Source organism: Phyllobates terribilis, unplaced genomic scaffold (genome assembly GCF_046119375.1).
Source record: "Phyllobates terribilis strain yellow unplaced genomic scaffold, ASM4611937v1 Scaffold_3__8_contigs__length_932513732, whole genome shotgun sequence".
Taxonomy (NCBI): Eukaryota; Metazoa; Chordata; class Amphibia; order Anura; family Dendrobatidae; genus Phyllobates; species Phyllobates terribilis.
The window spans coordinates 927,671,450-927,692,119 of record NW_027362763.1 but is presented as its reverse complement, the minus strand read 5'-3'; the positions used below and the strand labels follow the sequence as shown (position 1 = coordinate 927,692,119).

General features: G+C 43.5%; 1 protein-coding gene across 1 annotated transcript in view; it reads right to left on the bottom strand.

The window, feature by feature from the left end:
* Positions 1 to 20,670, bottom strand: part of LOC141257818 (protein ELYS-like) — a 113,365-nt gene that overhangs the window by 69,274 nt on the left and 23,421 nt on the right. The window contains exons 9-14 of the mRNA XM_073672828.1: positions 10,868 to 11,000; positions 10,607 to 10,785; positions 9,357 to 9,418; positions 2,579 to 2,707; positions 2,412 to 2,502; positions 2,220 to 2,309 (exon numbers count right to left, since the gene is read on the bottom strand). Of these exons, the coding sequence (XP_073528929.1) occupies positions 2,220 to 2,309; positions 2,412 to 2,502; positions 2,579 to 2,707; positions 9,357 to 9,418; positions 10,607 to 10,785; positions 10,868 to 11,000 (684 nt within the window). The remainder of the gene's footprint in view (positions 1 to 2,219; positions 2,310 to 2,411; positions 2,503 to 2,578; positions 2,708 to 9,356; positions 9,419 to 10,606; positions 10,786 to 10,867; positions 11,001 to 20,670) is intronic.

The window sequence follows — 20,670 nt, the reverse complement described above, 5'->3', positions numbered from 1 at the left end:
ACTACTTCGGACCTGCATGGGAACTTTTTTTTTTAAATAAATTGGTGAACGAGGGCCAATGTCTTGTCTATTTCTCTTTTTATTTTCTTCAGGTTTCCATTTGTGGACTAAGGAGGATTCCCTGGACTACAGCGGACCAGCATGAAGTCCCCCACCCCAAAATAGATTGGTGAACCAGAGAAAGTGCCAGGGAATGTTTTTTTCAAATAAAATGTACTTCTCTGCCAGTGTTTTTGTCTTTCTGGGTTAGTAGTGGGGGTGTCTGATAGACACGTCTCCATTACTAACACCAGGGCTTGATGACAGATGTGATTTTTGACAAATCACAGCTGTCAAACTCAACTACCATAACCCTGATTGCCACCGCACCAGGGCAGTCGGGAAGAGCTGGGCAAACCACTATAATTGGTGCATCTAATGTGATGCAACACTTTTGGGGCGGCTGTGGGCTGGTATTTTTAGGCTGGGAAGGGCCCAATAACCAGGAACCTTCCCAGGCTGATAATATCAGCGCGCAGCTGCCTGCTTTACCTTGGCTGGTTACCAATAATAAGAGGAACCGACGTCGTTTACTTCATTTATTAGGGTAAACACCCTTTAGTGCCAAACGAAAGGCACTAAAGGGTGTAAGTTTATTATATGTAGAGAGCTTGTGAAATTATATATTTACAGGACATTTATTAATTCTATTACACCACTGCTCCCATAGATGTGGACAGAGCAGGGGTACACATTTCTAAGGGAGTAGAGGTGTAATGTGTGACCGCGCTCCGTCCGCTTCTATAGGAGCAGTGGTGTAATGTGTGACCCGGCTCCGTTCACTATATTACTGCTCCCATACAAGTAAATAGAGCAGGGTCACACATTACACCATTGCTCATATAAAAGTGGATGGAGCAAGTTCACACATTTCTAAGGGAGCAGTAGTGTAATACAAGACCCCGCTCCGTCCACTTCTATGGCAGCAGTGGTGTAATGTGTGAGCCCGCTCCGTCCACTTCTATGGCAGCAATGGTGGCAAGCGTGACCCCGCTCCGTCTACTTCTATGGCAAAAGGGTCACATATCTATCTCCAGCTTATGATACAGCGAGCAGCACCAACTAACAGAATCGGAGCTGCCGGCCATCCTCGGTGACAGTCTATTTGTCAGTATCACTGACAGTGAGCAACAAAATGTGAGATACGCTCCAGACCGGTGTAGCTAATCTAATCAAGCACAATACACCCCAGACCGGTGTATCCAATCCCATCACGCGCAATACGCCCCACACTGATGCATCTAATCCCATCATGCACAATACGTCCCAGACCTGTGTATCCAATTCCATCATGCGCAATACGCCCCAGACTGGTGTATCTAATTCCATCATGCATCCTTGTACTTTTTAATGACACCATTCTACCACATAGTGTACTGGAAAACGAGTCAAAAATTGCAAATACGGAGAAACTGCAAAAAAAAAAGTACAATTTCACAATTGTTTTTTATTTACCATGTTCCCTATATATTGTAAAACTGACCTAGCAATATGATTCCCCAGATCAATACAAGTACGCAGCTACCAAACACGCAGAGGTTTTTTTTTTTTTTTTTTCCTGAACTGTAAAAAAAAATTAAAAAATAAAAAAACCAAAATATCACTTGTCGCCATTTTCAGAGACTTGTAATGTTTTCATTTTTCGGGATCTGGGGCTGGGTGTTGGCTTATTTTTGCGCTCTGAGCTGATGTTTTCATTGATACCATTTTGGGTTAGACGCGATGCTTTGATTGCCTCTTATTGCATTTTTTTGCAGTGCTCCAGCATGTATTGCGGAAATGATGATTCTCCTATGAGTGATGTCCACGAGACAATGGTCACAGGATATTCACACGGTCAGGCACGTGGGTCAGCAGACCCCCGGCTGTCATGGCAACCCATTGGCACCTCGCGATCACATGACAGGAGGGATTAAGGACATGCTTGTGGTCGGCAAGTGTTAAATCCCACTATCAGTGATTGTCGGCGGGATTTAACAGGTTAACAGCCGCGGGTGGAGAACCGCTGCATCTGCAGAGGCACTTGATGGCTGATTAAATCAGCCATCAAGTGCAGGGAAAGATGAGAGCTCAGCATGCGATCTCACATTAAAGGCAGGGACACTACCTTTGACATATATATAAAGAGCCATTACCTCATGTACAGTATATACTTACAAAAAAACAATACAAAAACTTACCAATTCTGTCAAAATTGGTTTTAGTAAGGACCACTTTATCCCACGTCCATTCAAGCACAAAGCGAAGGTTTGGAGCTGACCTGGGTTTCTCTTCAAAGTGAATTACACAAGTCAGAGCCAGGTGAGAAAAGTCAAAATAGTGTATTTTGCACAAATATAAATGTGAATACATTTTTTGTAGTTTACACTTACCTTCTACAATCCATTGCTTGATACAACGAGTTAAAAGACTGATGGAGCTAGTTTCAATGGCAGCTGATAACACAGCTTGTAGCTGTTCTTCCTAGGTATCACATAAAAGCTGTAAAGGCTGAATTTTATAGGAAGTGAAATACAACATGGCAGTAAGGGGAGCTTACCCGAGTCAGGCTGGAAGGCTGAACATCAGCAAGTCTTGGAGACAGGAGACCAGCTACTAAGCATCTGTTATAACCATCTGGAATCTCTTCATTCAAAGATGATCCAGTATTCTTTAAGTAGTGCAGAGTCTTAAAACAAATAATGCAGTATGATATCTTCACCGCTAGGACAATCAACATTGTAACTAAGTATATACCTAGAGTTCACCATCACTTTATATTGGAAATGAATCTACATGAAACATTAAAAGCACCAATTCATCAAGACTGGCGTTTTTCACGCTCGTCTTGATGGAACACCATAAGCTCATCATAAATTTTACAAAAGGGGGGGTGCCAAACTCAGTCTCACCAACCTTTTGTAGCTGGTAGATTTGGTTGTGAAAATGACAAAAGTTGCTAAATTTTTGAGCAGCCTCGTGTTGTACAAAAATGTTGCGACTTTTCAAAGCTTTTTACGCCAGACTTAGAGTGAAGGTTTAGTTACTCATTATAGGGAACCTGTCAACAGGTTTTTACCATATGAGGTAAGACCACCACCTTCCAGCCCTGATATACAGGAGTATAACAATGCTGTATACATGCCCCTAACCCAGCCTGCAAGACAAGTAGGCATTAGTCCTACCGGTAATACTGGTGTCATGATGGACTCCTGGAAAACCTATCAGGAGGTCGTCCTTCGTATCCTTGATAGGGACAGGAACACACAAGAGGATAAAAGGCCCTCCCTCCACCCAAACCCCAGTAATTTTCCAAGTACCACACCACGACGGAAGCACTCTATTTTATTTAGTTTCCTTCTATCTAGGTTACCTTCACATAGCAGACTGGAATGTTAGGGAGGGAATGTAATAGGTGCTGTCATGATGGACTCCTGGAAAACCTATTACCGGTGGACTAATGCCTACTTTCCAGAATGTCCCTCCTGACATCACCATCAGAATACCAGAGTATACATTCAGGGTGGGACTACTACTTTGAGGACTTTCTTCTGAAGGCCATTTTTTGGCCTGATAGAATGTCCGGTTTATAGTGTCTGCAAAAGATGTTCAGCCTTGTCCATGTTGCAGCTCTGCAAATCTGGTCCACCGAGGCCCCTGCTCGTTCTGCCTGTGATGTGGCTACTGCTTTAGCCAAATGGGCCCTGATGTTATCTGGAGAGGATCTTCCTTCAGACGAACAGGTCAGACTTCTCACTGACCTAACCCACCTTGCCAGCACTGTTTTTGATGTCTTTTTCCCCTGGTTTTTGCCTGCAAACTGTACGAACAGGTTAGGGTCTACTAGCCAGTCCTTTGTTGTCTCCAAGTAATGGAGGACTACTCTCCTGACATCCAGGGAGTGAAGTCAGTTCTTGATTATTTTTATGGCCTTGGCAAAAAGAGGGTAAGACTATTTCCTTGCTCATATGAAAAGTTACTACTTTTGGTAAAAAAAAAGCTGGATCTAGCCTGACGGTAATGCAGTCGTCTAGATCCTTAGGTATGGATCGTTGACAATGCTGGTATTTCTCCCATCCGCCTTGGTGTTATTGGTGGTTTAATAAAGTATTGCCACACTGTTTTACTCTCACCCTATGTTGTCTGAGTAGTATTATGCCCATGGAAGACCCAGTGTCTCCACAGGCTGCAATTTGCACTTTTAGGGTGCTAGCTCTTAGGCCTTTATGAAATCCAGTCTGTAGAATCTCTAGTATATTTAGAATGTTAGGACTAGAAATCTGTCAGTTTCTTGATACTGTGCACAATTTTTTCCCCAGATTTTCGTGTATATTGCTGATGTTACTGGCTTTCTACTATTTTGCATAGTTGATTTGACGGAATCTGAACGATCTTTAGATCTCAAGATCTGCCTCTCAGGATGCAGGCTGGAGGAACTTTACGTTGGGATGGTATATCAGCCCCTGGATCAGCAGATCCAGTCTCTCTGGAAGAACGATTGGATCTTCTAGGGACATTTTTTCAGTAAAGGAAACCAGCTTCTCCTGGGCCAAAAAGGGTAATATTACTATTACCTTGGCTTGGTCTTCCTGTATCTTCCTTAGCACTACTGGAATTAAGAGCAAGTGAGGAAAGGCAAATGCCAAGTCCATGTCCCATTTCTGGGACAAAGCATCTACCTCTGTTGGCCTGTCTTTTGGATCGAGGAAGAAGAATTTGGCTGTTTGTGCGTTTTTCCTTGTGATGAACAGATACCACTGAGTATCCCATCGATGTATTATGCGATGGAATTCTTCCCAGTTTAGTTCCCATTCTGACTGTTGCATTGTTTCCCGACTAAGGGAAATCTGTCACGGAGTCCCGAGACCCCTTCAGGTGTATTGCACTTACTGATAGTACTGTTTCTTCTGCCCACTAAAAAAATCTTTCCTGCTAAATCTTGCAGATGGTGATGTCGATCCCCCTTAAATGTCTGAGGAAGGCCACTGTTGTGATATTGTCTGACAGGATTCTGATGTATTGGTTCTTTAGATCTGCACGACATCTTTTTAAGGTTTCCCAGACTGCCTGGAGTTCTGAGGTTTGATGATCTGGGAAGGTTTCGCCCCTAACAGGTACCTTGTAGGTACTGATCGTTTATATGGACCCCACCAGCCACTGTTGCTTGAGTCGGTGGTGACTGTTACAAATGGAGACAACTTCCACATAATCCCCTTCCGTAGGTTAGCCCTGGAAGTCCACCATGTTAATGACTTCCTGGTTATCACAGACGAGCTTATTTTCTTGTCTAGACCGTCCATCTTCCGGTTTCAGGTTGTTAGAATCTGATGTAGTTGTCTCGAGTGGAATTGGCTCCACTGAACTCTGGATATAGAAGCGGTCATTAATCCTAAAATTTTGATGCTTTCCCAGATGGAGATTTGTGATTTCCTTCCGAAAGCAAGGACTCTGTCTCTAAGTTTGTTTTTTTGTCTGGTAAAAAGGATATTTTTAGTTTTGAGTCTAGGAGGATTCCTAGGAAGATGTTTCTTCTTCTTCCTGGTATAAGATCGGATTTCTTCCAGTTTACAATCCATCCCAGATATTTTTTATAATCAAGACGGTTGAAGTTAAACTGGCTTTTAGTTGCTGGGGTGACTCTGCAATTAATAGGAAATCGTCCAAATACTGGACAATTAATACTCCCTGGTCTCTCAGGAAAGCCATAACTTCTGCCACCAGTTTGGTGAAGATACGTGGGGCTGAGGATAGACCAAATAGGAGGCATCTGAACTGATAATGCAGAATGTTCTCCCCCTTTTTCAGTGCAAATCTTAGATATTTTTGACTGTGAGGGTGAATGGGTACATGATAATAGATCTAGCGTACACATTATCATGTTTTCTCTTATTAGTGGAATCGTTGAACTTATCGACTTCATCTTGAATTTTTTGTATGCCACCGACATGTTTAGAGACTTTAGATTTATAATCGCCCCCTTTTTTTTTTTTATTGAAAATAGGTTTGAATAGTATTCCACAAGCCATTCTGCTTCTGGCACTGGTATTACTACTCCTGAATCCACCAATTTTTCCACATCCGTCATTAGCTTTCTGGAGACCTGTGGGGACGGCGTAGTTAGGTGGAATCTTCCCTACGAAAGCTCTTCTGCATCCCTCTGCAATTAATTGGAGCATCCATGGATTGTTGGATACTTCTGTCCATGCTTTAAGTATTGGAGTCTCCCAACTACTCTCTTCGCATCATTGTCTACACGTGCCATTTCCTGCACTGGCAAAGATATTCCTTCTATAACCTCCCTTCGGGTAGCTCCATCTTCCCAGTATATTCTGGTCTTTGATAGGAACGAGGCCTCAGAAAGGATGATACTTTAGGTTTTTCTTTTGGAAACCCCTTTTTTCCCTCTGAGGCTTTTTATACCATATCGTCCAGAACTGGACCGAATACTCAAAGGCCAGAAAAGGGGATGGAACACAGTTTGTTCTTGGAGTGGCTATCACCTGACCAAGTTTTTAGCCATATTGCTCGCCTAGCCATGGTGGAAAGTGCCCCATTCCTTGCGGCAAATCTAATTGACTCGGCTGAGGAGTCAGCCATAAATCCCATTGCCATTTTTAGTAATGAAATGGATTCTAGGACCTCATCTCTGGAAGTCTTCTTCCTCAGATGACCTTCTGATTGCTTTAACTATATATTCATGTACCTTGCTACCGAGGTAGCTGCTATTTTAGCTTTTATTATTGCAGCAGAGGTCTCCCAGGTCTTTTTGAGAAGACAGTCTGCTTTCCTGTCCATAGGGTCTTTCAAACATGATGAGTTCTCAAATAGGGTGGATGCTTTCTTCGCTACTCTGGCTATCGGGATATCAATTTTAGTGATTTGTTTCCATAATTTTAATTGCCTCTGGTTCAAACGGTAGGCGTGATTTGAAACTTCTGGGGATAATTAGTGTCTTTTTCATGTCTTTCCACTCCTCTAGTATCATGGCTTTAATATGATTATTAACGGGGAATACTCTGTTCATACGGCTTCTCAAACCTCGATCGTTTTATCCTGTACTGGGGAGGGCTGGCGAGTGTCCTCGACTTTCATTGTGTTTCTCACGGCTGATAAAAGTACATCAGTATCTTCCCAGGAAAAAAGATTTATTTTTATTCTTTGGGGAAACGGAGATAGATCCTTCTCTTTCCTCTTGTTCAGGATCAGAGTAACCTGACAATTCTTCCTCCTCAGAACTAGATTCTTCCCACATTATGGTGCTTATATCAGTCATAAAAGAGGAATGTTCCTCCTTAACCACCTTGGCAATACAGTCAGTGCATAATGGTTTCCCATATGTATCCGGTAGCTTTGTGTTACAGATGGCAAATCATTTCCCTCTTTTCTTAGTGGCCAAAGGCATCACATATCTTTCAGGGATCACCTTGTCCTATAAGAACAAGGGATCATATAATAAAAATACTAACGAAGACAGATGGAATCAGTGAGTGAAACAGAAAGGGAGTAATCCCCAGATAACAGAGTTGTACTGGTGGTTCAGCAGGGGTATCAGAGCGACCAGTGGTTTGTCCTTCCATAGCTGTCATTCTGGATGCACTGGTAACCTCAGCTCCCCTCTAACCATACTTAAATAGTATTATCACACCCGTTTTCCATTAGAATCATCAAAAAGGCATTTCACCTTAAATTTAGGATTTGGCGCCATTTAAAAAAAAAAAAAAGAAAAAAAAAAAAGAAGAAGTGCGTTCCATGGTGGAACGCTCACCGGGCACTAGAGGTCTGCATGTCGCTACCTTTATAACCGGAAGTGCTGCGAATTCAATCTTCAGGACGCATAGGAGTTGCACGCAGGGCTTGAGCAGCGTGAACCGAGAGCCCCCCGAGGGGGAAGCAGTTTTCCTCGGGAGCCATGGCTCAACCGGACAGGCTGAGGGACCCCTTGATCAGCAAGATGTCGGCCTCCGGACCACGGCAAAAGGAAAGAGGAATGTGAAGAATCCCGATCCTCTCGAGCCTGACATCAGGAGGTCCTGATCACTGGAAAACTTGTGGAGGGGTGTCGCTTGTCTTGGTTCGGTGCCTCCCTTCTTCTTGCGATGTCATCCTCCTCCTTGCTTTGCGTGGATGACGCGTTGAGCATGTCATCTATACAGTCCCCTGGCATTGCGCTCCTGTGCACGCCTACTTCTCTGCCCTGTCGAGGGCAGAGCAAAGTACTGCAGTGCATGTACCGGAACAGGTCAAAGAGCCCAGGCGCATGCGCACTGCACTACTGTACTCTGCCCTCATCAGGACAGAGAAGTACGCCTGTGTAGGAGCACGATACCGGGAGAATCTGTGGATGACGTACGGGACGAGTCATCCACACAAAGCAAGAAGGACAACGACGTCGGACAAGGACGGGCGACACCCCTCGGACCAGACTCGACCGCCCCGCAGGGAAGTATAATAAAACATCTTTTTATTGTCTTGCAGGCCGGCTTGGGGGCATATACACTGCATTATAGAATGCTGTATATCAGGGCTGAAAGGTGGTGGCCGTATCTTATATGGGACAAACCTTGTGACAGGTTCACTTTAATGATTTCCATTGACAAGCAGAAACATAAATGTTCAGACATTGCATTTTTGCTGCAGATGCTTCTGCCCCAAAACAAAGTGTTGGCAAAAAAAACACTGCGCACAAACGTGCATTTTGTTGTATGTATGTATGTATGTATGTATGTATGTATGTATGTATGTATGTATGTATGAAAAGCGTTATTCTTCCCATTCATTTGAGTAGGTGAAAAGTGTTGCAAAAACATAGCAAAAAAAGTGCATCTACTGTATATAAACTGTTCTAAGAAGATTTAATTATCAAAGGGAATCTCAGCAGATTATTGCTACCTCCTCTAAGCAGCATGATGTAGGCAAAGAGACCCTGAATCCAACGATGTACCACTTTGATTACTGGGTGCAGTAGTAGGGACACAATTTTTAGGTTTAGCAATGCAGCAGAGATGAGAAAGCTGCCCCTGCCCACACCAGGCTCTCTACAGACAGTGAGGTGCTTATCACAGAAGGGGGCTGAGTTGGATTGCCTGCCTGCCTGCCGGATGCTCAAAGCAATGTTAATCAAGGTGATTAAAGTGTCAGGCCAAGTAAACACCACCACACAGCGTGGACATATGAAACCATTGAGTTTAGTGGTTTATCCCCGTCATGCTGTCCTTAATTTACATAGCAAAAACATGCTGACAGATTCCTTTTAAAGAAAAAAATTATAATTTTCAATAAATAAAAATCTCAAGCAAATTTGTCAATTTTAGATAAGAAAGATTTAATTGTTCTTTTACCTCTTTATGAAAGCCAGTGCATGTGATGTGGATAACTCCGGAATTCAACAAGCAAGTAGCATCTTCAATATGACAGAAAACAAAAAAAAATATTGTCAGAAAACTCATTAAAACCTAAATTAGTTTTTAATTTTTTTAAAAAGTTTAAAATATCCAAGAAATTTCATTCCACTTCACGATTGTGTCCCACTTGTTGTAGGTTCTTCCCAAAAAAATTAGAATTTTATATCTTTATGTTTGAAGCCAGAAATGTGGCAAAAGGTAGAAAAGTTCAAGGGGGCCAAATACTTTCACAAGGCACTGTATGTCCTGCTAATAAGGCGTGGGATGGAGAGATGGCACATCATTCCTACTGATCACAGGTGAGGACGGAAGAGGGACAGACAAGGGGTACATCATTCCTGATGACAGGTGGGATGGAGAAGTGCCATTTGTTCTTGGTGATCTATAGGGATGAGATGTGGAATGGACAGATGGCACATTATTGCTGCTGAAAGGCTGAGGAGGAGATGGGTGAGGTGGAACACTGTACCTGTTTATGACGGGGAAAAGCGAGGGGATCAACTTACAGTGTCCATTTTAGGACATGATCAGACATCAAAGTCAAACATCAGAATAATGCCAGTTTGAGGCTAAATACCTTGTCTGAGAACTGACTGACATGTGATAAAAAAAAAAAGTCACTATTCGCTGGGACTTGAACCCAAAACTTTGTCCAGAAGCCAGTGCACTTACCATTGAGCTATTCACTCAATTGACGAAAGAAGTTTTTCTTGGCTTATGAGATCAACCATGAAAATACCCAAGGTGTCTAAAAGTCACTGTGATTCTGATGTTTAAAGAAAGTCAGATATCTGAATCACATATCAAAGTCACACATCATTTATATTTGGCTTGGAGGAGGTATGTGTGAAAGTCCCAATGAGTTGCAGACTGGTTTGCACTGAAAATCATATAACCAAATAGAACGCCTAGATTTATTCAGTGTATAGCTCAATGGCTACTGCACTGGCTTCTAGACAGAGTTTTCAGTTCAAATCCCAGAAGCGAACAATGACTAATAATGGCAGTGCCCACAAAATCAGGGTGCCGTAATAATGCCAGAGCAAGTACTATCACAGGGTCAAACTGTAGCAGGAGGGGTACATAAACATTACTATATTAAAATATGTCTAATTTATATAGGAAAAAAAATATATAAATTAATTTACTATTCAAGGCCATCAATAATAATTAAAAATAATAATTACCAAAATTATAGGTGCTTGGAAAGTAGAACTGTTCTGGTGGTGGATATGCAGGCGGAACACCTCTACTCAAACTACGTTCATGTACAAGAACATCAAAGATGGTGTCATCAGTCATGTTTGTCAAGGCTTCAAGAGACCAAAATGCAACATATGAACAGTTTCTAAGAAACTGACCAGGCCTGTGAGAGAAAGAAAATAATTGGAGTATACAATGAAAGGAATGCCATTACTCTCCTCTCCCAGAAAAAAAAAAAATCTTACCTTAAAGAATCCGGCATCTGTGCTTGATACCAACGATTTATATCAAACACTCCCATGTAAATTGAAGGCTTATTTTGTCCATACGTATTAACTTGCCAGCTAAATATTGACACACTGGTATCAGGCGATGTAACTGAAAAGAAATCATATTGCTAGAAATATGTACAAAAACATTGTTTGCAGTCTATAATAATACCCTAGAGGGCTTTCCATTTCCAAATCTTGAAGTAAGTTTTAACCTGCAGGTGACAATTTTTATTAGAATATTTTAAAACTCCACAAAGTACATGCATATAAAGTACTGCATTTTCAGAGAGACACCGTCTTTAAATGGGTTGTCCACTACTTGGACAACCCCATCTCAATCCTTGTTTGGCCCAGTAAAATAACACCCATAGGGCAGAGTGAAGCAAGCGCTTATTGGAAGCAAGGATCGTATGACAATGTTATGCGAGCCCTGGGAGACCCCGTGTCGACACCTCTGGAACAGCATCGGCAACAGAGGTGAGTATATGTATTATTTTACAAGGGGAAAACATAGGGATTGAGGAGGGGGTTTCCCCGAGTGGTGAACAATCCTTTTAACTGCAGTATAAAAGTAATACATTTTAACTGGATTGGAAACCTTGTGTGTTAGTATCACAAAACCTATTTAGATGTTCTATTGCATGTGTTTTTAATGACGTAGAAGTTAATCTTGCATAAAATATTACATATGTTGCATTTGATAAAATACATAATCACTGTTGCAGTTACTTTTCATTAAAATGTGCATCTGTTCTCCTGATATTAAAGGGAACCTGTCACCATGAAAATGCAGTTCTATCTGCAGGCATCATGTTATTGAGAAGGAAAATCAAATTAGATTGATCTGTAGTTTACTGAAAAAAAGTTCAGTATAACCCGTATTTTCATCACAAACCTCTGCCCTTTGAGATTTCCCTGTCCAGTTGGCGGTCCTATCAGTGATTGACAACTTTCTCTGTACAAGTGTACTTACAGTGATAGATGTCAATCATTGACAGGACTGCCCACTGGACTGAAAGTCTCAGAAAGAACAGATTTAGGTGATGAAAACAGCTTATACTGAATTTTTTTTTCTTCACAAAACTATATATCAATCTAATCTGTTCCTCCTCCTCCTCAATAACATGATGCCTGCAGATAGGACTGCATTTTCATAGCGACAGGTTACTTAAAAATTTTCTTTTTTATTGTTTACAGCTTATTGCCAAAGGAACCGGCCACAAATGCAGTCTAGCAACAGTAGCCGAACACACACAGTACATGCAAGCGCTTTACAGTGAACCTGACATCTGACACTTGATGCCCAATCCACTAACTGATCTCAGCCACTGCCTGAATCATGCCACCCTCAGATTGGGCAGCAAGTATCAGATGTCAGATTCCCTTTAATAGCAGGTCATAAGCACTTAATTGAAGCAGTTGGAAAAATCTAAACATCTTATTCTGAATCATAAAAGGGCAAATCCCAATAAATAAAAAAAACGCAAACCCACATTGGGTAGAGATGAAACTTCTAGATAAAGATGGGTCTGGCTCTGAAGGGTCGTGCTTAAGGGTCTTAATCTGAAATAAGCCGGAAATAGGCCAGAAGGTAGGAGTAACTATTTACTAATTGCTCTTAGTTTCTCTCTCTCATTTACACTTAAACCTTCATTATGCTTACATACGCCCTTGCTGTCTTTGCACCACTAATCCTTACTCTCCTTCGCTATCCCCCAAACCCCAGCACTCTCTAACCAAATAATCATCTCTCCTTCCCGATTACCCCCTCACCTGACCTAATCTGCAGACCTGCTCCTCAACCTCAGATCTATCTATAAACATAAAACAAGCCGGACACTCTGTTTCTCCCACCTGCTGGAACCATATCTCCCAATCCTGGAGCCCCATAACTCACAACTCCCACCAATTCCTCCTCCTATCGCTTCCAACCAACTGCAAACTACCGCAACCTCTCCTACATAAAACCCGTGCCCCTAACGCCCACCCCCCTGCTCCCTCTCTCTGGAGCACTTTGGAACGCCCGCTCTGTCTGCAACAAGCTCTATTTTGTCCACGACCTCTTTATCTCTCAGAGAGGCCCATCTCTCCTTCCTGGGCATCACAGAGACATGGTTGACACACGCCGACACTGTCTCCCCTGCTGCGCAGTGTTATAGTGGCCTCCACTTCACCCACACTCCTCGCCCTGGTAACAGACATGGTGGAGGAGTAAGTCTTTTCCTTTCTGCCAACTACACCTTTATCCCTCTCTCACCTCTACCCTCCCTTCTTTTGAAGTCCACTCTGTCCGCATCTACTCTCCCTCCAACCTCCAAGTGGCTGTCATACCGACCTTCGAGCTCTGTCACTGCCTTTATTGACCAATTCTCCTCTTGGCTTCTTTACTTTCTCTCTGCTGATATTCCCACAATCATCATGGGTGATTTCAACATCCCCACTGACATTCGCAAGTCAACAGCATCTAAACTCCTGTCGCTTACTTCATCCTTTGGACTTCGTCCTCCTGAGCTACCCACACAGACGGACACACACTAGACCTCACCTTCATCCGACTCTGCTCCCGATCTAACCTCAAAACCTCCCCCTTACCATTATCTGACCACCATCTACTCTTTTTCTCATCCAAGTCCTCCTCACCTGCCACCCATGTCCAGCAACTAGCACACTCTCATACTCTATTCTACCACTGATATCCATATCCTCACTCCACGACAGAGTCAACGCCACTGCTTTCTACAATGCCATTCTCACATCAGCTATTGACTCGGTCGCCCCCGACACTCATTCCCCACACTCATCCCATCCCTAACCCATCTCTTCAGCCTATCACTAACTTCTGGTACCTTCCCCGCTGCCTTCAAACATGCCACAATCACACCCATCCTCAAAAAGCCATCTCTCGACCCAACCGCCTTGTCTAGCTACCGCCCTATATCGTTGCTCCCATTTGCCTCCAAACTCCTTGTGCAACAAAATCACACTGAACTTTCCTCTCACTTCTCATCTAACTCTCTTCGACAACAGACAATCGGGCTTCCACCCACACCATTCCACCGAAACTGCCCTTACCAAAATTACTAATTACTTACAGCCAAAGCTGACAATTCTCTGTTCTCCTTCTTGACCTGTCCTCAGCCCTTTGACACAGCTGACCACTGCCAGTCCTACTACAGATCCTCTCTTCCTTTGGCATCAAAAAGTTGCCCCATCTTGGATCTCCTCATACCTTTTTAACCGCACATTTAGCATCTCCCACGCTACCTCCTCATCCCGCCCCCACTCTGGGAGTCCCTCAAGGCTCTGTCCTAGGACCACTAATCTTCTCAATCTATACCCTTGGCCTGGGACAGCTCAAAATCTCACGACTTCCAATACAATTTGTACGCTGATGACACCCAGATCTACCTCTCTGGCACAGATGTCACCTCTCTGCTGTCCAAAATTCCAGCATGTCCATCAGCCATATCCTCCTTTTTCTCCTCTTGCTTCCTAAAGCTCAATGTGGACAAAACTGAACTCCTCTTTCCCCCATCTTGCGTATCTTCCCCACCTGATATTTCTATCACAATAAATGACACCACACTTTCCCCAGTACCGGCAATCCGCTGCCTCGGAGTAACCCTTGAATCTGCCCTGTCCTTCAAACCCCACATCCAAGCTCTCGCCACCTCTTGTTGCCTGCAGCTCAAAAATTTCCAGAATCCCTCCATCTACTAAACTGGTTGTGCATGCCCTCATCATCTCCCGCCTCGCCTCTGTGGCCTACCTGCTACCACTCACACCCCTCCAGTCCATCCTCAACTCTGCTGCGCGACTGGTTCATCTCTCGCATCGCTACTCCTCCGCTACCCCCCTTTGCAAATCTCTTCACTGGCCCCCAATTGCGCAGAATATCCAGTTCAAACTACAAACACTGACCTACAAAGCCATCCATAACCTTTCCTCTCTGTACATCTCTGAACTAATCTCCCGATATATTTCCTCACGTAATCTCCAGTCCTCCAAAGGCCACCTCCTCTCCTACACACTTATTCGTTCCTCACCCAATCGCCTCCAAGATTTCTCCCCATCCTATGGAGTTCTGTGCCTCAACACGTCTGATTAGCCTCCAAATTTGGATCCTTCAGACAGAACCTGAAAACCCATCTCTTCAAACAAGCTTACAGCCTGCCATGACCTTGTTTGCTGCAACCTCAACACCAAAGCTACTGCAACCACCCCCCAACCTACTGTCTTTCCCCGTTCCTGTAGAATGTCAAGAAATCCCTGCCTATGTGCTTATTATTCCCCTAAATCCCCGCCTCTGTTTAGTTATCATATCCCCCCCTCCCCTGCACATCACAGGGCACTGTGACAAAAATATATATTTTTAATATTATATATATATTTTTAATATTATATATATATTTTTAATAATATATATATATATATATATATATATATATATATATATATATATACACACACACACGTACATACACACACATACATACACACACACATACACATATATTATATACACAGTACAGACCAAACGTTTGGACACACCTAATTTAATGATTTTTCTGTATTTTCATGACTATGAAAATTGTACATTCACACTGAAGGCATCAAAACTATGAATTAACACATGTGGAATTATATACTTAACAAAAAAGTGTGAAACAACTGAAAATATGTCTTATATTCTAGGTTCTTCAAAGCTGCCACCTTTTGCTTTGATGACTGCTTTGCACACTCTTGGCATTCTCTTGATGAGCTTCAAGAGGTAGTCACCGGAAATGGTCTTCCAACAATCTTGAAGGAGTTCCCAGAGATGCTTAGCACTTGTTGGCCCCTTTGCCTTCACTCTGCGGTCTGTAGGCACTGTATAGTAGCTCTATACAGCTACTCCACTGACGTTCCAACCTCAGTCACCTTACAGATTTAATAAATGTAACCAGGGCTGTGGAGTCTGTCTCCATTTAGGTGGAGTCGGTATAAAATGGACCGACTCGGAAAATATATAATAAATTGGGTACAGTAGTATAATGCAGGATGTGCTGTAAATGTTTTCATAAGAATTTGGGAAAGTTGTGAAATGTCCTATAAATGTCTGTCCTGTTCCTGATCTAAGGATCTCGGCTTTTAGGTGAGATGAATCTGTGCTGCACTTTATGTACACGCTCAGTAGTGAGGCCGTGCTGTGGAGTCGGAGGTTTAGCTTACCGACTCCACAGCCCGGATTATCTAACAATCTGATTATCATCACGTAAAAAACACTCGCCATTCCCAAGTGAGCTTCTAACTATTATTTGTGCTCCTACCAATTGATGTACACACACAGCTCTCATACAAGAAGCAGTTTTCTTTCTTCAAAAGGTATGTTGTGCTACATGGGCCGTATAACAAGCGCAACATTTGTTTGCCCTTGATGCTAGGTCTGTAACTTATCGCCACAGAGATACAGCTAAATAAACACCATGTTGGATTTACCAATCTGTCAGCGTTGCACCTCTGCCCTCAGCCCTGTGTACTCTGCCGATCTCCTGGCATGAACAAATGTCACATGACCACGGCAGCAATTATGGGATATTCGTATGTTAAGAGACAAGCGGGGAACAGAAGGCTAAAAACAGAAGAGCAACATCATATTGCTTTTTTTCACCATTATTAATTTAGATAGCAACTTGGTCCATTATTAAAGGGAATCTGTCACCCCCGGGCACTTATCTGACCTCTAATATTGGCATACAGGTGTTAGAAATGTAAAAGTATACCTACCGGTACGGCCCAGAGTAGAGGTCTAGTTGATTTAAAATGTCTTTTTATTCAACCCGTATACTGATGCTTGGGGGTGAAGAAATCCCTGCCTACTTTGTGAATTACAATGTTACCCAACCCCACTCCCCTGCATGTGCCGTGCAGTCTCATCTTCCAGGTCCCGCGCATGCTCACATCACCTTTAAAGGGAATGTGTCACCCCCTGGGTGATTATCAGACCTCTGGGCATAAAGGACTTTAATCAATTATTTTTTCCACAGGCTTGGTGTCCGGGAGACGCCTAGCAATACCCGCCTGTGTGCTTATTATTCCTTCAAATCCCCGCCTCTCTGCTTAATTATCATATCCCCGCCTCCCCTGCACGTCACAGGGCCCTGTGACAGACCCTGTGACGTGCACTGTGCTTCCTGACTTCCGGGCATTCGCAAAGCGCCGCTCACATAGAGCGCACTTTGCTTCATCCCGGCCCGTCTACCTGTGCTCTGCGCCGCAGGTTTCTATTGCGCAGGCGCCAGAAAGTGACAGTGACTCCCGGCACCTGCGCAATAGAACCCTGCGGCGCAGTGCAAAGGCAGACGGGGCCGGGATGAAGCAAAGCGCGCTCTATGTGAGCGACGATTTGCGCATGCCCGGAAGTCAGGGAGCACAGTGCGCGTCACAGGGTCTGTAACAGGGCCCTGTGATGTGTAGGGAGGGGTATGCTAATTAAGCAGAGAGGCGGGGATTTAGGGGAATAATAAGCACATAGGCGGGGTTTGCTTCAAGCCCGTGGAAAAAATAATTAAAGTGCTTTTCTCTGCAATCAGACCTCTGCTATGGGCCATACAGGTATGTATAGATTAAGGCTGCGTGCCCACTATGCGTTTTTCAAGTGTTTTTGAAGTGGAATTTGCGCAGCGAAAACGCTTAAAAAACGCTTGGTAATATGTGCCACATGGTCCCCAATGATAATCCGCATGTGCTGTGCGGTAATTTCCGCTGCGGATTATCATTGGGGAAAAATACGCAGCATGTCCATTAATTTTGTGGACACGCAGCGTAGTTGTAAAATGGTACCTGTAAAAAAAAGAATTTAAAATAAAAAAATAAAGATTATACTTACCTTCTGATGGCCCCCGGTCTCCTCAGCGATGCGTGCGGTGTGTTGGGCGGCTCGCGGTGGTGTGAGGACCTGATATGACGTCATTGAGTCATGAGACAGGTCACACGACCACCGACGTCAGCGGTCGTGTGACCTGTCACATGACGTCATCGCAGGTCCTTCACACCACCACGAGACACAGGGGAAACTGGACACATCAGAGAAGACGACCACGGGCCATAGGAAGGCAAGTACAATCTTTATTTTTTACTTTTCACCATTCTTATTTTATTTATTTTTTTAACTATTACTTGGTCACACTATATAAATCCATGCCAGTTGCATGGATTTATATAGTGTGACCAAGTTGTCAAGCACTTTCCAAGTGATGCTAAAAATCGCTTGGAAAAGCGCTTGATAACCCGCATGTAGAAATGCATGAAAAAACGCCTAACAAACGCTTCTACCTGGCGGGAAAAACGCATGTAAAATCTGTATACATTTCTGCATCGTGGGCACATAGCCTTACTTTTCTATAACCTGTATGGCCATAGTAGTGGTCTGATATCACCCGGGGGAGGGGGAGGGGGGAGGGCGACAGATTCCCTTTAACACGAGTCACACTTTTTTCTCCCGGTTATGTTTCCAGCAGTGATCTTGTGAGCAGACGCCAGGGAGTCAAATAGCTGGGTGAAAAAAAGTGCGCCTTGTGTTAAAGGTGATGTGAGCATGTGCGGGACTTGGAAGACGAGACTGCATGTCACAGGGCAAGGAAGTGGGGGTGGGGGACATTGTAATTCATAAAGTAGGCGGGGATTTCTTCCCGCCCCCCAAGCATCAGTAAACAGATGGAATAAAAAGACATTTCAAACAAACCAGACCTCTAATATGACGCATACAGGTATGTATAGATTTACATTTCTATCACCTGTATGCGCATATTAGAGGTCTGAAAAGTCCCAGGGGGTGACAGTTTCCCTTTAAGAGGTTGTCCAGCAGTGGTCACCCCCTTTAATTTCATCTAATGCACAGCATCTAGTGCTCTGAAAGAGTAAATCTACTAAACAGCAGAAAAGGTTTAAACATTTAGATTTTTTTTCATGCTGTTGCGGAATATAGTTACATACAGTTAGGTCCATATATATTTGAACAGAGACAACATTTTTCTAATTTTGGTTCTAGACATTACCACAATGAATTTTAAACAATACAATTCAGATGCAGTTGAAGTTCAGACTTTCAGCTTTCATTTGAGGGAATCCACATTAAAATTGGATGAAGAGTTTAGGAGTTTCAGCTCCTTAACATGTGCCACCCTGTTTTTAAAGGGACCAAAAGTAATTGGACAGATTAAATAATTGTAAATAAAATATTCATTTCTAGTACTTGGTTGAAAACCCTTTGTTGGCAATGACTGCCTGAAGTCTTGAACTCATGGACATCACCAGACGCTGTGTTTCCTCCTTTTTGATGCTCTGCCAGGCCTTCACTGCGGTGGTTTTCAGATGCTGTTTGCTTGTGGGCCTTTCTGTCTGAAGTTTAGTCTTTAAGGGTATGTGCACACGATGCAGAAATGAAGCAGAAAATTTCTGCATCATTTCTGCATCTCCCTGGCAGAAAAAACGCATGCAGATTGTGCATGCGTTTTTCCTGCAGAATACATGCGGATCCACATGCAGATTCACATGCGTTTCCGCATGCAGATTGACAAGCGCTTTCCAGGCGATTTTAGCATCACCTGGAAAGTGCTTGACAACTAGGTCACACTATATAATCCATGCAAACAGCATGGATTTATATAGTGTGACCCGAGAGAGTGTATATACTTACCTCCGATGGCCCGCGCTGTCCTGCTTTACAAAGTTCCCGGCTGCCGGCAACTTTGAATTGAAAGACCTGCCGACGTCAGCGTCACGTGACCCGTCACATGACTCTGACGTCACCGCAGGTCCTACAACTCACTGCAAGTGCCGGGAACCAAGCGGGAGCGCTGCGCGGGCCGACAGATGGTAAGTATACATTTATTTTTTATTTTATTCTTTTTTTTTTACAGCTTTTTTAATGGTACCTGGGTGTGGATGAGACTCTCCTCTCCTCCACACTCGGGTACCATCCGCATATTAGAACGCGCCAATAACGCAAGTACAAATGCTGTCTTGCGGAATTGGCGCGTTCTAATGCAAGTCAATGGCGGCGAAATCGCCGCATTTCCGCAAAATTAATTGACATGCTGCGGATTTTTGACCGCAGCGTTAACGCTGCGGAAAAATCCGCATCATGGGCACAGCACATGCGGATTTCCATTGGGGAACATTGCTTCCCTTCTACCATGCGTTTTTCATGCGTTTCCGCGGCGTTTACGCAACTGCAAAAACGCCGCGGAAACGCATGAAATACGCATCGTGTGAACTCAGCCTAACAAGTGAAATGCATGCTCAATTGGGTTGAGATCAGGTGACTGAATGGCCATTCAAGAATATTCCACTTCTTTGCTTTAATAAACTCCTGGGTTGCATTGGCTTTATGTTTTGGGTCATTGTCCATCTGTAGTATGAAACGACGACCAATCAGTTTGGCTGGATCTGAGCACACAGTAGGGCTCTGAATACATCAGAATTCATTCGGCTACTTCTGTCCTGTGTCACATCACTAGTGACCCAGTGCCACTGGCAGCCATGCATGCCAAAGCCATCACACTAGCTCCGCCGTGTTTTACAGATGACGTGGTATGCTTTGGATCATGAGCTGTACCACGCCTTCACCATACTTTTCTCTTTCCATCATTCTGGTAGAGGTTGATCTTGGTTTCATCTGTCCAAAGAATGTTCTTCCAGAACTGTGCTGGCTTTTTTAGATGGTTTTTAGCAAAGTCCAGTCTAGCCTTTTTCTTCTTGATGCTTATGAGTGGCTTGCACCGTGCAGTGAACCC